At 34.3% G+C, this 15,974-nt stretch overlaps 1 protein-coding gene across 1 annotated transcript in view; it reads right to left on the bottom strand.

The window, feature by feature from the left end:
• The window catches only part of LOC123667420, a 45,128-nt gene extending 29,878 nt beyond the window's left edge, over window positions 1–15,250 (bottom strand). The window contains exons 1-3 of the mRNA XM_045601323.1: window positions 15,169–15,250; window positions 4,399–4,531; window positions 1,691–1,804 (exon numbers count right to left, since the gene is read on the bottom strand). Of these exons, the coding sequence (XP_045457279.1) occupies window positions 1,691–1,804; window positions 4,399–4,531; window positions 15,169–15,250 (329 nt within the window). The remainder of the gene's footprint in view (window positions 1–1,690; window positions 1,805–4,398; window positions 4,532–15,168) is intronic.
• Window positions 15,251–15,974: the final 724 nt, after the last annotated feature.

Raw genomic sequence — 15,974 nt, 5'->3', positions numbered from 1 at the left:
GACGAAAAAATAGTCAGGTAAATAAGAACGCATTATTAGAGATAAATCAAAATGTATTTGTTAGATCATTGTTTAATTATAAAGACAAGCACCACCTTTCGATTAAATAAGGAAACATCGAAATCGGTCCACGCAGTCAAAAGTTATGGTCATCATCATTATTCCAGCCTATTGCAGTCCACTGCTGAACATAGGCCTCCACAAGCTCTCGTGTGTTTTGCCCATAGTCACCACGCTGGGCAGGCGGGTTGGTGACCGCAGGGCTGGCTTTGTCGCACCGAAGACGCTGCTGCCCGTCTTCGGCCTGTGTGTTTCAAAGCCAGCGGTTAGATGGTTATCCCGCCATCGGTCGGCTTCTTAAGTTCCAAGATGGTAGTGGAACCTTGTTACCCCTTTGTCGCCTCTTACGATACCCACGGGAAGAGAGGGGGTGGCTATATTCTTTGGTGCCGCAGCCACACAGCAATTAAGTTATGAGGTAATACACATTAAAAGAAAATAGTCAAATTGAGAATCTCATCTTTTTGAAGTCGTTAAAAATTCCAAACTGCGCCATCAAGCGCCAAAAATAGCAAATAACTAAAGCCATTATAAAACTATTACTGTGCTCGACGACTGTCAAAACATGGAACATTCAATATAATTAGACAATTCAGACATTTCAGGAATTCCAAGCCATTTACCCGTTACCCATCAGCTAATATAGGAGTGGTGCAGTTCTACGAAACGATTTCATAAACTACCCTTGCATATGTAACTGTTTGGAAATTCAGGTTGTGTTCAAGGAATTTTGGTAAAAAAACTGATTAGAACTCTTTTATTGTAAAATCTAACGATTCGTGAATCTAATGATTGCGATTAAATCCGCATTAGTTTCGTGGTTTGTCATGGTTTGTCTGGGTGATTGAGAAACACAAAAAGAAATGTTTGCATGCACAGGCGGTCGCCATAATTAGTTTATTTACACCATCAGTAAGAACTAAGTATAATAATAACAGTAAAAAGTCAAAATTTAGAACTTGTACTTCAAAATAATTGTATTTGCTCGAAAACGAAAAAAACCGACTTCAATTACATCGACAAGTAATACAACGTAAGTAGACGAAAAAATACTCAAGTGAATACGCGTTGTCAAAGATTACTCAAAAAATAGAAATCAGATCTCAATGAAATTTAAATGTGACCACATGAGAAACATCAGCTTTCGATTAAATTAAAAATCATCAAAATCAGTACATACAGTAAAAAGTTATGCGGTATAAATACAACGTAGGTCGAAAAAAAAAATAGTCAAGTAAAAACGCATTATTAGATATAACTCAAAAAGTACTTGTTAAATCTCAAATAAATTTTAATGGTACCAAATGACACACAGCACCTTTCGATTAAAAACATGGAATGTCGAAATCGGTCCACCTAGCCAAAAGTTCTGAAATAACATACATTTAAAAAAAAAAACAATCAAATTGAGAACCTTTTCTTTTTGGAAGCCGGTTAACTACCATTTAACCCTTATTAAAATTAATTGCTGTAACAATCTAGCATTATAATTAAGTATTATATATCTTTAAATCATTAAATTAAAATTCTTAAAGTATAAAACATTTATACAGTTACTGACGATTTTCTCGGCGAGGAAAATGTATGACGTCGGTACAGATATAATAGATTAAAATTATTATTATCTTACCTAAGCCTGGTGAGTAAAAGCACTGCTGGCTCTGCGTCCGCTCGGAAAGCTGCACGCGTAGACAGAGTCACGGGATGCGACCAGTGCGACGTCGCCCCCTCCCGTTTGTCGTAACTGGTAACAGAATAATATGAGTAATATTATTTAAATTACTTGTAAACATTATAATGAAACAGCTTTTTCGGATTCTGGACTGTCTTCCCGTGACCATGGTTGCTGTAAAATATCCGTAACGTCGAGCATATAAGAAAACAATAAACCACGATAAAATCCGAAAAAGTTGTTTCATTATAATGGGTGAAATTCGCGTAAACATTAGAAAACAATGAACAAACAGAAAGTTCCTGGGTTAAAATCGACAAGCTAGTACGTGAACTAGCAAGGAATATTAATTATATTTAAATACTAGGTGACCAGTAAAACAATTCATATAACTAGGTCGGCAATCAAGCGTACGGCTCACCCGATAATAAGCTGACCCTACCCCCAATCCAACCTACGAGCTCTGGTCACCTTTCTTACCACAGGAACACAACACTACTTGAAAGCAGTATTATTTAGCCGTGATCTTCTGTAAGGTCGAGGTAGACCCCCAATCGGGCTGCTCCAGATTTTGAGCAGAATATTACCTGCTGTGCCCTACCTCAGTTGAAAATAATCGTTACACTTCTCGAATTTCAAACTATCTGAACAATTTACTTAAATTTCCATTCAATAAGAACGTTCAGCGAAGTATTAGAAAACTAATAAGATCTACTTATTAGTTTAGCAACAAGGTTAGTAATTCATTTTTATTTTTTTACATTTTTATTTATAATTTACTAGTGACCCGCCCCGGCTTCGCACGGGTCAATGCTGATACTAAATATAAAATATATAATGAATATAAAATATGCGCAAAAAATATGTTTATTTACGACATCACATTAGAAACCTCTAAAACTATCAGTGTTCCTCTACTATATTGCATACATAAATATGCATATTATATTATGCATATTATACATATAAACGTTCCTCTGGAGTCACTATATTTACTAAAGAAAACCGCATCAAATCCGTGGAGTAGTTTTAAAGATCTAAGCATACAGACAGCGGGAAGCGACTTTGTTTTATACTATGTAGTGATATATGAAAAATGTTAATATTTCACTGTAACAGTGTCTACGAACTTTTCGAACATGACACAATACCTGATGGTGTTAATTTGACAAATTGTCAATATATTCAAAATCGAACGATAGCCGCTTTGTAAGCGTGTTGCGATCGAGCAATAAAATTTATTTATAGTCATAGTTCTAATACATTATTATAACTTTAATTTGAATATACAACTATAATAGAATGGCATACATTTTTGTCTTTGTGTGTTGTTTTTTATTTTTGTGTGTTGTAAAATGGCGATCTAAAATGCTTTAAAAGGCTTTTTGTGTACAGAATTATTGATTCGTTTAAGGAAGAAAACAATTGCTTTACCCCAGTGGTGCGTGTGCCATGTAGTGCCTAAGCACCGGCGGTTTGCGGGTTCGAGTCCTGCTCGGCATAGATATTAACCAACGTCCAAAAAGAAAAAAGGTTCTTAATTCGATTGTATTTTGACCGATTTTGGTGGACCGATTTTGACTTTTTTTTTCTTTATTGAAAGGTGTTACATGTCATGTGGTCCAATTTAAATTTAATTGAGATCTAACAAGTGCTTTTGAGTTATATCTAATAATGCGCATTTACTTGACAAATTTTTCGTCGTCCACCTTGTAATAATATACTTATATTATTATACCACATAACTTTTCACTTTGTATACGGATTTTAATGATTTTTGGTTTATTCGAAAGCCTATACTTGTCTTGTAGTCCCATTTAAATTTGATCGAGATTTTAACTCTAGTTTTTGAGAAGTCTTTGATATTTATATTTACTTCCTGGACTAGTTTTTGTCTATTTACTATTATAATTATTACTTGTCGATGTAATAAGAAATCAGTTTTTATTGGTTTGCGAGCAAACACAATTATTGTAGTTGTAAAAATATGTCTATCCGGTTTGGATGTCTATCCTTGTGGGTCTCCCCCATGTGCCTCGGAGAGCACGTTCTGTTGATCCCGCTTACATATACACCTGATAGCATTCATTACTCATAGTAGGAAATATATCCGCTCACCCGCAGTGGAGCAGCGTGGTCGATTTAACTCAGATCCTTCTCCTAGATGGAAAAAGAGGCCTATGCCCAGCAGTAGTATGGTGCACGCTGAATCTTACCGTATTTAGTAAATATTTATAATTGTTTGCTCCTAAAGTAACAAAACCCAACTTTTAATTATCTCAACAAGTAAATACCTACAACGTATGCAGTAAAAATATAATCAATTAAAGTCATATTATTATGAATAACTCAATAATACAATGAATATATTGTCAATATTTTTTTTTCTTTCTTTGATATGTATTATTTCTTTTTTTTGGTGTACAATAAAGTGTATTATTATTATATTATTATTATTACTCATTTGATCTCGATTTCATTAAAATAAGACAACACAACAAGCACACATACGAATTGTGAACCTTCCCCTTGTCTTGAAGTCGATTAAAAGGCTATTTATTCACGTGTCAAGCCGAGCGAGTCGTGTCATATTATGAGTTGTACTGAAGGCGGTACAACTATATCGGTTATTTTATTACATTAAAATATAAACAGTGTATACTCACGTGTATATCGGGGTTTCGTGCCCTTGCTTGTACCAGATAACCAGAGCCATACTGTCGTCTGGAAGGGCGGGTGTGACGTCACAGGGTAGTTCCACAGCACCGCCGACTGCCGCGTGTAACGTCTCTATGGACGCTGTAACAAACATATAATACTTAACGTTAAACTCATTACTAATTTTAAAACAAATAAATATATTTAACATAACCAATTAGTATTAAGAATCTTTAATCTATCTTACTGACGACGCGTTGGCGCAACGGTCACAGCACTGGTTTGTGGCTGTTGCGCTGGCGGTTGCGGATTCGATCCCCGCACATTACAAACATTTGTATAAGCCATACCGATATTTGCCGTGATCTGGGTTTGTGCAGTCCTTGTAGGTCTAACCACCGCACCGCATGTGAAAGCACCTTAAGCTGTCGGTTGCGGTTGTCATCATGTACACCTGATAGCAATCGTTACTCATAGTAGGGAATATATCCGCCGAACCGCATTGGAGCAGCGGAATGGATTAAGCTCTGATCCTTCTCCTACCTAGGCCTATGCGCAGCAGTGGGATATTACAAGCGTATTCTATCTCAAATTTTTTATTATTCTATTTATAATTAGCAATATCATCTCTTATTATTTAAATATATTACAGCTCAACTCGGAACAGGAATCACACACACAAACTTGGAGCAGAAATCAGGGTCATTGGATCAGATGAAATGTGTTAAAGGGTTAGTCTGTATCTAATATCAAACTTACATTTCGACTATACACAAGTTTGTCTACTTTCGTTTACCTACTACATTCTTTTATTAACACAATTCAAAAAATTTAAAACAATTTAGAATTTCTCATTCGCTTGAAGAATTATAAGCTTTAACTACGTGACCGCAAATAAGAGTATACAAAAATGTTCCTATACGAACTTCTTTTACAGATAAATTAAAAAAAATCCATTCCACAAAAACTTTTATATTTAATTTAACACATCATGCATTAAATATTTCAATTCCTTTGAAATTATAAAACCTCTGTGTACGGAATAACAAAAAGTAATAAATCGATAAGCTGAAATTCTATTTAAAAAAAAATCCAAAGGTAAGGTTTTTTTTCAAACACAAAAGCGCTAGCAGTCACGGTTACACGCTACAGATTAAAATAGCATTCATAGCGATTATCGTTGTCAGGTGGCGATGGAACGTAATTAAATTATTTCATTCATTTTTACCAGATTCAGTTCTTGAATTTAGGAACCGGGATTAAATGACTTTTAATAGTGCCAAAAGAGTATGGATGATCACCAATGTCACGTAGGATAGTAATTTTATAAATATTAATATACAGAATATTACATAATATTCTTTTTTAATTGCTTTTCACGTAGCGAAATATAATAGATTTATTTTGTTTAATGACATATTATAAAGATATTTGACTAGCCCGTTGGCGCAGTTTGTAGTGACCCTGCTTTCTACTCCGAGGGTTGTGGGTTCGATTCCCACCCCGAGTCTGGATGTAATATATATATATGTGTTATTTTATATATGTATTATTTATATGTATGTATATCGAAAAAAAAATGTAGCTACACCAGTCGGCTGTTGCATATAAACACAAGCATTAAGTTGCTTACTTTAGGAACAGAGGACCGTGTGTGTATTGTGTAGATATTGTTAAAAAAAGATATTCCTCATAACAAGACTCTCTATTAAGGAAATATTGCTTTAAAATTTGACCTCAATATTTTCCAGTCTTATTTATTAGTTGTAATAGTTCAGTTACTATTTTTGTATGCAACTTAATCGGTTAACACATATTTGGTGGTCCAAATAACATTTTTTGCAATTTTGTAGAGACCGAGGAATGCTTTTGTACAATTTTATTGTCAGACCGTGACCGGTTTAGTGGTGTGATGTGAAATAGCTCGATAGATTTTTATCGACACTATATAATTCAATAATTGTGATCGACAAATAGCCACACATTTTTTTTATATTGTTTGGTTGTGTTCTCGTCTGAAAAATATATCTTTACACTATAAGTTAGATATTAGAACGCATTAGTGTTAATCTGGTAATAATTAAAAATGAACAATAGCCACCTCAATCCTCAAATTAGACAAGATTTAGTCATACATATGTTCATTACACATTAGTACATATGTTCATCGTGGTCTGGGCGTTAGTCTTTCTTCTTAATGTATTTCTGTAGCCCCGACAAAGGTTTCTTTTTTTTCCTTTTTTGGGGTTTTTTTCTTTTTTTCTTTATAGGGACTTTGTCAACTTGACGATGTCGCCCCTTAGTATATAACAGTAACGATCACTATAACCTTAACGATATATATTAATGAATACAATCAAGCATACATAATCAACATTGGGTACTGTTTTTACATATTAAACGATATAGGTCACATAGTTTTCTGGCCTCTTCCCAAAACGGAAAGGCTTGTCTATTGCAAATTCTCAAATTACAATTCTTATTATTACACTTTTGTAGGCGGGACTGGTTTTGCACACTCCAGCAAAACGTGCAAACAGCAACCTACATCATTGATAAATGTCACAATCAGGACATTTGTCAGGAATTTTGTTTTACGCGTTATGTGTGCAAATTTATTTGTTGGTATGTGTCCAGAACGTCGTCTTAACAGTATTTATTTATTTAATCTTATATTTATTTATTATTTAAATTAATTTATTATTACGAATATGATAGACTTAAGCTCAATTTAAATCAACTTGAAAATTTATCGACAATTCTCATCACAATCAAAGAATGCGTCCCGCGCCAGGTGTTACCGATCTGTTGTTAATCCAAACTTGAATCTTAGAAATCTATACACGAGAATTGAACAATAGAAAATAAAATGCGAGCAGAATTGAGCCCGTCTTTTGTAAGCTTTAATAGGTAGGTGTGCATTAAATTTTAAATAAATTATATAAAAAGTCACATTCACATTGACATAGGTCTTTTCTCCGTGTAGGAGAAGGATTGTAGCTTAATCCACCACACTGCTCGACTGCGGGTTGCCGGCTATGTTCTCTACTAAGGCGGATATCTCCGAAGCACGGTGTAGACAGTCACAAGAACAAACATCCAAAGCGGAAAAAAAATGTTTGCACAAATATAATATACATCCCGAGCGCGAATCGATACCGCTAACCACTACGACAGAGCGATTGTTAATCTTCCTATCTTTAATTTAAAAAAAGTATTCTAAATATTTTGTAATAAACAAAATTGATGAATTATTTATCATTAGTGCTTACATTTTCAGCTTTTTTGCTGTTTTGTCCTTTGTCCAAAGGTTGTCCGGAAGAGATCGTTCTTTTAGCGATAAGGCTAGAGGCATGCTTTTGTATATTTAAACTTTTTTTTATGTTTTTTACTTTCTTTGTTTATATTTGGTGTACAATAAAGAGTATTTAAATATTTATTACAAAAAAGGGTATCACTCGTGAATATAATATTTATTCTTATTTTATCGACATAATGTTGAAACTAATATTTTGTAACAAAATTGTATAACCAAAATAAAAAAATTGTTTCTTAAAATTAAGTAAAATTACAAAACAAAAAAAAACTAAGACCACCTTTAAAACCATAAAGGATCGAACTCATCCACAAGCATACACAAAAAATAAACAAAACATTCTAAACAAAACTTACCACTTTAAAATCAGTTAAAACCGAGAGCTACGAACACACAATTAACATTTTGGTTATATCAGGGATGTCAAGGATACGGCCCGCGATCGCAATGTGTCACAGAAAAAAGAATCATTACTTCACTCGATTACTCTACGGAAGTTTTAAAATGCGCATACATTTTTTTTTTGATTCTGGTCCGCCTTCACATTCTAAATTTAATATATGGCCCTCTGCAAAATTGAATTCGACACCCCTGGGTTACAGATTTATCTACATACATTAAATAACTCTCTTATAGTTACACAATGTTACACAGAGTTACAAAATTATTATAAAACAATGCCAAACATCTGGTCACACAGAAGTTTAAATCAACATAAGTATTAACTTTGTGGAGAAATAAAAATGTTTTATGACCCCAAGTTTAGAGGGTCGTAAATACAACCGACCTTCAGACTTGGTAATGTATGTCTCAAGCAGGACGGTTAATAGATTTTTCTAGTTGGGTTCTATAAAAAAACTGTCGATTTTATCTAGAACCGTATTAACTACTTATTATTAAACGACCTTCTTAGGAACAAAAATCCGGAAACACACAACTGAAACGCCAAGATCACGACAAACATGAACAGCTAATAATATTATTTGTCATCAGCGGGGACGGAACCCATGATAGCTAACTCAGCAACCGGTATTGTGACCAATAACTTGTCGTCTTAAGACAATTAAATTATTATAAATACATATACTAAACCTAAATTGTACACATCTCAACACTAAATAACCTGACTATCCTGTTGGCGCGGTTTGTAGTGGCCCTGCTTTCTGCTCGGCGGGTTGCGGGTTCGATTCATGCCTGAGTAAGTGTGTAATATTTGTATTTATATATTTATATATGTATTATTTCTATGTATATTTACACACACAAGCATTAAGTTGCTTACCATAAGAACAGATTACCGTGTGTGTATGTTATATGACATTAATTTACATTTATTTTATGATTAAGTTAAAATATCGAAGCCAAACATATAAAAAAAATATATATAATGAAACAAGTTTTTGGCACGGGCCGGTTGGGAAACCATGGTTGCTGTAAAGTATGCGAAGCGTCGGACATTTAAAAACTTAATAAACCGCGATAAAATGCGAAAAAGTTGTTTCACACTGTTGTTGAAACACTATAAGAAAAATGTCATTATTTTACTGTTTTTTAAGTCGCTCTTTACAAATTGATATCTACAAGCACTCACACTTCGCTTTCAAAAATTTCAGGAAGCGGTTCCATTAGCTAGAGAGACAGCGAAAGTAAAAGTAACGCGATATCCTAAAAGCTAAAGTCCTTATCATCTGTCAACGAAATAAAAAGAAAGACATCAAATGTATAAAATTTCAAAAGAAAAGCTTTTATCAATACTAAAAAAAATGTCAGAATAGGTATTTGATATGGAACTGAACTGAAACAAAACTGGTTGTATCATATTGAAGAACAACGGCTTCTGTAAGAAAAGATCGGAAACTATTCCGCTACACTACTACTTACTCGCGACAAACATTTGCGTAGATCACATACAGAGTGCCTAGTGCGAGTTTTGTTTAATCCGTCTCGCAATAACGGGCGTAAACTTTAACTTCATTCTGTATGGGAAATTCGGTATTTCAACCTAGTTCTCGCGTTTGCCGCTAGATGACTCTGTATCGATTGCATCGTATTCTATTCTTTATCGTCTAGGCTGCACTGTTTAAATTCCTATACAAAATAATTTTCACGTATAAACGCGTTTCTGTCATGTTTCTGTGAATAAAACTCGCACTAGGCACTCAGATGTATATCGTAGTCTGGGCGTTTGTTCTAAGTGCGTTTTTCCAAACCTCAATCATAGAAGTAAATCTAACTGGACACCTGACTACTGTAATAAACAAAACGTGTCAATCGCTCAGTAAGCATTTACTCATTTACCCTCTTTTAGGCCTAAGTAGGTAGTGGCGCCTTATTGTCGCCTGGCGCATTTGGTCAGTCTTGATTCTGGGTTTAAGCTATGTATTTGTCTATTATATTTATTTTATTTTCATGAATAGTTATATAAAAAAGTGTGTGTGTGTGTGTGTACTCAGTACGCACGTAATAAGTTATACTTCATTTTCTATCTAACTTCACGTTGCTAACTTCTTTTTCGTTAACTAGCTAACTTCAGGGTGTCTGTCGGTTTTTTGTGACCGTGTGCACGCGCATTCATTGGCTAGCTAACTTCACGTTGCTAACTTCTTCTTTGTTGACTAGCCAACTTCAGGATGTCGGTTTTTTTTTTTGACGCTCACGCTGTTAACTTCTTCTTTGTTGACTAGCTAACTTCAGATTATCGGTTTTTTGTGACGGTGTGCGCGCGCATCGTTAAAATCACTCATTATTTTTCCCTAACGCGCCAAAAGAAGTATAACTTCAAAAAACGTGTATCATCTTTAAGACCGTGGTGTCTGACTGTTGTATTTAAGTTAATTTATCCTCTTTAACTTACATATCAATAAGATATACAAAAAAGTTATCAATCGCTTCATCGAGAAATATGGCCTTATTCCGAGTCGCGGTGCCCGCTTCCTTTGTCGTTAAATTGTTCGATCCTTAACGGTGATCACGACTGAGTCATAAATTCACGTCGGTATAACGACCGCTCGTTACTAGCGTCCCCAGGGTTGACATTGTGATCAAATTATATTAAAATCTATACTAATATAATAATAAACTATCTATATATGAAAAATTATTCTTGTTTTGGATAGCCCATTTACCGAGGAAGGCTAAAGGCTATTTTTTTAATTGACGCGTATGAAACCGCCGGGCGCAGCTAGTATAAGTACACACACATAAATAAATACGTTAAAAATATATTCAAAACTACGATTTTTTTTAAATTAAGAACACATATTGATGAAATATTTTAAGAATTATATAAGCTTAGATTATTAATTTCAAAACATTTGTTGAATTACTTTTTTCATTGAAAGTTCATTAATAAATAAGAAAAATAAGGACATGCTTTAGTTGATTTAGAATAATTTTTGTTTTGTTTCTAAATGGATACTATTAAGTTTTATGTGATAAAAACTATATTATACAATCATAACTATACAATTAATAATACAAATGTTTAATATTGGTACAACCCTGTTATAAAATCAACAGATTGGAGGAGAAATGAGCAATAGAGACATTTCAGAGCATTTTATAATACACTCATATATCGGTAATCAAAAAACACTAATTTTGAAACTTATACATTCGTTTTATTCCCAACATTTTTTGTAATAAAAAGCTGTACGTAATAATCTCAATATGGAATAAAATTTATGAACCTTTTAACAGTAAACGCTAGCCTCTAGTTTACAGTAAGTGCCATATTTATAAAACTTTTTACTAAATACAACTTAAATGAAACCAGTAAATGAAGACATTTAAATAAGTTTTATACCTACATAATATATTAAGTACTGACACACACACACACTGAAGCCGGAACGAACACTTCGAACGTTCGACCATTTACAGTTCGTGAGAAGAATCGACCTTAACTGTTTCACCGGCTTTGGATAAAAAAATTATCCTGGAAATAAGTTGCAAACAGACTGTAACAGCAAGAGGTATATAGGCTATTAGGACTTGTTTTTCATCAATTAATAAACTAAAAATTTTAGATTCATATTTGTTGATAGAATAATTGTGTTTGCTCGCAAACGAAAAAAAAACCGACTTCAATTACATCGACAAGTAATACAACGTAGATCGACGAAAAAATAGTCATGCAACTACGCGTTATCAAAGATTACTCAAAAAGTAGTTATCAGATCTCGATAAAATTTATATGTGACCACATGATAAACATCAGCTTTTGATTAAATTAAAAATTATCAAAATCGGTACACCCAGTAAAAAGTTATTGCGGATTTTCGAGAGTTTCCCTCGATTTCTCTAGGATCCCATCATCAGATCCTGGTTTCCCTATCATGGTACCAAACTAGGGATATCCTCTTTCCAGCAAAAAAAGAATTATCAAAATCGGTAGATCCAGTAGAAAGTTATGTGGTATAATACAACGTAGGTTGACGAAAAAAGCGTCAAGTAAAAACGCATTATTAGATATAACTCGAAAAGTAGTTGTTAGATCTCAAATAAATTTAAATGGGACCAATTGGCACACACCACCTTTAGATTAAAACAAAATTTGTCGAAATCGGTCTACCCGGTCAAAAGTTCTGATGTAACATACATAAAAAAAAAAAAAAAAAAATACAGTCGAATTGAGAACCTCCTCCTTTTTTGGAAGTCGGTTAAATATCTCATAAAAGTAAAATTCTATGGTAAAAAAGGATAATAAAAAACTTTTATCTGTTTATAGTGCTGGGTGGCTACGGGTGCTGGGTGGCTACGGGTGCTGGGTGGCTACGGCACTAAAGAATTTAGCCACCCCCTCTCTTCCCGTGGGTGTCGTAAGAGGCGACTAAGGGATAACAAGGTTCCACAACCACCTTGGAACTTAAGAAGCCGACCGATGGCGGGATAACCATCCAACTGCTGGCTTTGAAATACACAGGCCAAAGACGGGCAGCAGCGTCTTCGGTGCGACAAAGCCAGTACTGCGGTCACCAACCCGCCTGCCCAGCGTGGTGACTACGGGCAAAACACATGAGTTCACGTTGTTTTTGGCGTAAACTTGTGGAGGCCTATGTCCTGCAGTGGACTGTATAGGCTGTAATGATGATCTGTTTATAACGTCGTTTCGAAAAAAAGCAATAACTATTAATCAGTGAAACAGGGTCTTAATATAAGAACTAGAAAATATAGCTCCGTTCATTCGTTACTTTTTATTTTTTAGTTTAGTAGCTATATCCCGTCCATTCGTTGTTCTTTTTGACACTTCAAGAAAATTTTAAATTAGTGACTCCCTCACACGTTACCATTTCGATCTGAAATAATAATCGATTTTATAGCAGAAGAATTTTCAATCGATTTAATGAAATATTTTTAGTTAAAAATATTAATCATTGATTCGTTTATTAGTCGTTTTGTTTCATTTCAAAAAATAAATGAATAAATGACATATTATTAATGAGTTATTGTCCTTTATTCTTGGTTTAAAACTAAATTCCAACCAAATAATTAATCTTGGAGTCATATATACTATTTTTATTTCCTTTTTTCAATAAATTTATAGAAACAATAATTAATAATTATATGGCGTAAAATTATTTTTATCATACGATCGATTTATTGTATTTCAAGAACTGTTTGATTTACACGGGGCACTTCACTACTAATCACTACCCGTTAATAAAATATGACTTTACTGTAGAATTTTATAGTAGGTACATTAGTCCGAAAAAAAATGTAATTTATAGGCGTGAGCTGTCAAAAAGAAAATAAACGGTTGGACGGTATATAGGTAATTGTAATAATATATATTCAAATAATTTTCGAATGTAACAACTTTACGACATTCCACAATGTTGTCAAATAATTAAAACTCGATTTTTGAACGTGTAGAATATTTTTTTAGAAGTGCTTCGTAAATAGATATTAGTATACTTTATTTCCAAAGTGTTTTTGATAAAAAAAAAATTGAAAAAAATTATTTTATAAAAATGCCAAACAATAAATTATTACGATTACACAGGAATAACCACACATACGCCCACGCCCACACCCACGCAATATTGTTTACCTTTGTTTTGAAAACAAAACAAACAATCTTTTGTCCACCAAAAAGAAAGTATTCGATAAAACAAATACAAGTATAAGCTCTGTGGTTATTAGAATGTCAATTATTTTTTTCTGCCATTTTAAAGCAATTTTACTAATTTTTTTCCATTCGGACTCCTACAAACGTCATTTCACATACGTTCTACGTTTCATTCTACGTCTTGTAGGCTGGTTGGTACATAACACTTATAGCCTTTCGTGTAATCTATGTAGATATACATTGTGCAATATAGTATTAAAATAAAATAGCCTGTAACATGTAACTGCCGGACATAGCCCTCTTTTTCTATGTAGAAGGATCGAAACTTAATCCAACCACGCTGCTCCTCTGCGGGATGGCGGATATGTTCCCTACTAAAAGTAACGATCGCCATCAGATATTTATGATAACAACCGGGACCGACGGCTTAACGTGCTCTCCGAGGCACGGTGGGGAGTCCCATAAAGACAGACATCCAAACCGGAAAAAAATATTTGTATTAATACAAATATCCATCCCGAGCGAGAATCGAACCCTCAAACCTTCGGTATTTTATGCAACTACTCGCACCATTATACCAGAGCGGTCGTCCTTTCATATTTTACATTAACATTTATATTTTTTATCTTGAATGCATGTCCAACAGAACACTTATAAACAAAATCATATTCAATTCAAAGAATGAAATCAATGATAATAAAATACAACGAATTATTGAGATATCCTGCAACACATTAAAAATTAAACAAGCATAAATACAACCAACGCCACAAGGACTCAAAATGACTGACCATATTATTTATCACCATAAAATTACTCCCTACTGTGAACAATAAAATCCCAACGGCAACTTTGTTCCCAATGTCCTTTCATATTAATATATGACAAACTTGTTTCTCTTCACGGCTTCACGAACGTAATCTCGTAATAAAAAGTAGCTTATGTATGTGGGATACTCATAATTTATTTAATTACTAGCTGTGCCCACGACTTCGTTTGCGTGGAATTTAACAAAAAAGTTATTTTTGGATTCACAGAGTTATAAAATAAATAAATTTCTGAAATAAAACTGGCCTAAGTTACTACATATTATACTACAGTTATACATTAGCTATCGGCCAGTGAATGTCCCCTCAAAATTGGTCCAGCCACTTCACAGATTAGTCTGAACAAACAGACAGACAGACAGATAGACTTCACTTAACAAACAATTATTAAAAGAATAGAATTCACTGTTCAATCATTCCTTTGGTATGATGTCTTCTAATAGTGCAACATTCAATCTTATTGCTCTTGCATCAAATTGAAATACTAGTAACGCCATCTATTGTTCGACTCGTCAATTAAATATTTCTTCGTTACAAATTTCAGTTCCTCGCGAGCGTCCTCTACCTCGCGAGCTCCTGCGACTACCGCCGAGCCGACCCAGCGCGGACAGCGGTGGCGACGATTTAGACGACGCGGGGGAGGACATTCCGTCGTATACCTAAATAAAGGAGATACCTACAAAATGGACCAACCGATGGTATAGATAGTGTTTAAAAAAAAATAAGGCGAAGACCCCAAGGGCAATGAGACCCTGGCCCAATAGGGACAAAATGATGTGACCCCGGAGGTGAAGCTCCGGTGAAGATAGCCCGAGTAAAGAGGGCAACCTCGAGGCCCGTACCCGGACAGACCCTCGGGCCTGTCAGGAAGACCCACACACACAAATTTCAGTTTCATTTTTATTGATTCGAAATTAAAATTTTATTTTTAAAGTAAAATTTCTTTACGCACGGAAGTAAACTGGTGAATGCGTGACGAGAACGTTACGAAAAATGTATCGGGCGAGGCAAACGGAGCAAGAGAGAGGTGCGAGAACACATTTTCTGTCTCTCTTTCTCCCATAGGCGGTTACGTTTCGTATATCTAAGACACAGTGCAGGCCTAACGTGCAGAAGTTTTACTTCAGTCGTGTGGTCTGAAGCACACTCGTTTTTTTAGAATCTTTACATCCCACATGTAAATACTTTCAATGAAAAAGCGCATTATGCTAGTAAATGAAGGAAAAGAACGCAAATGACATTCGAATGAAGTCATTTAAAGACCGCCCGCGGTTTAAGTGTTCGGAATTTAAATTGAGGAACTTTATGGAATAATTTAAAAGAATAAAAATTAAGCAGCGGGATCATTCTTATCTATCCGTCTATCTTTAT

The sequence above is a fragment of the Melitaea cinxia genome, chromosome 28, assembly GCF_905220565.1.
Source record: "Melitaea cinxia chromosome 28, ilMelCinx1.1, whole genome shotgun sequence".
Classification (NCBI taxonomy): domain Eukaryota; kingdom Metazoa; phylum Arthropoda; class Insecta; order Lepidoptera; family Nymphalidae; genus Melitaea; species Melitaea cinxia.
Note: the sequence above shows the minus strand (reverse complement) of the source record. Positions and strands in the feature narration are given on the sequence as shown.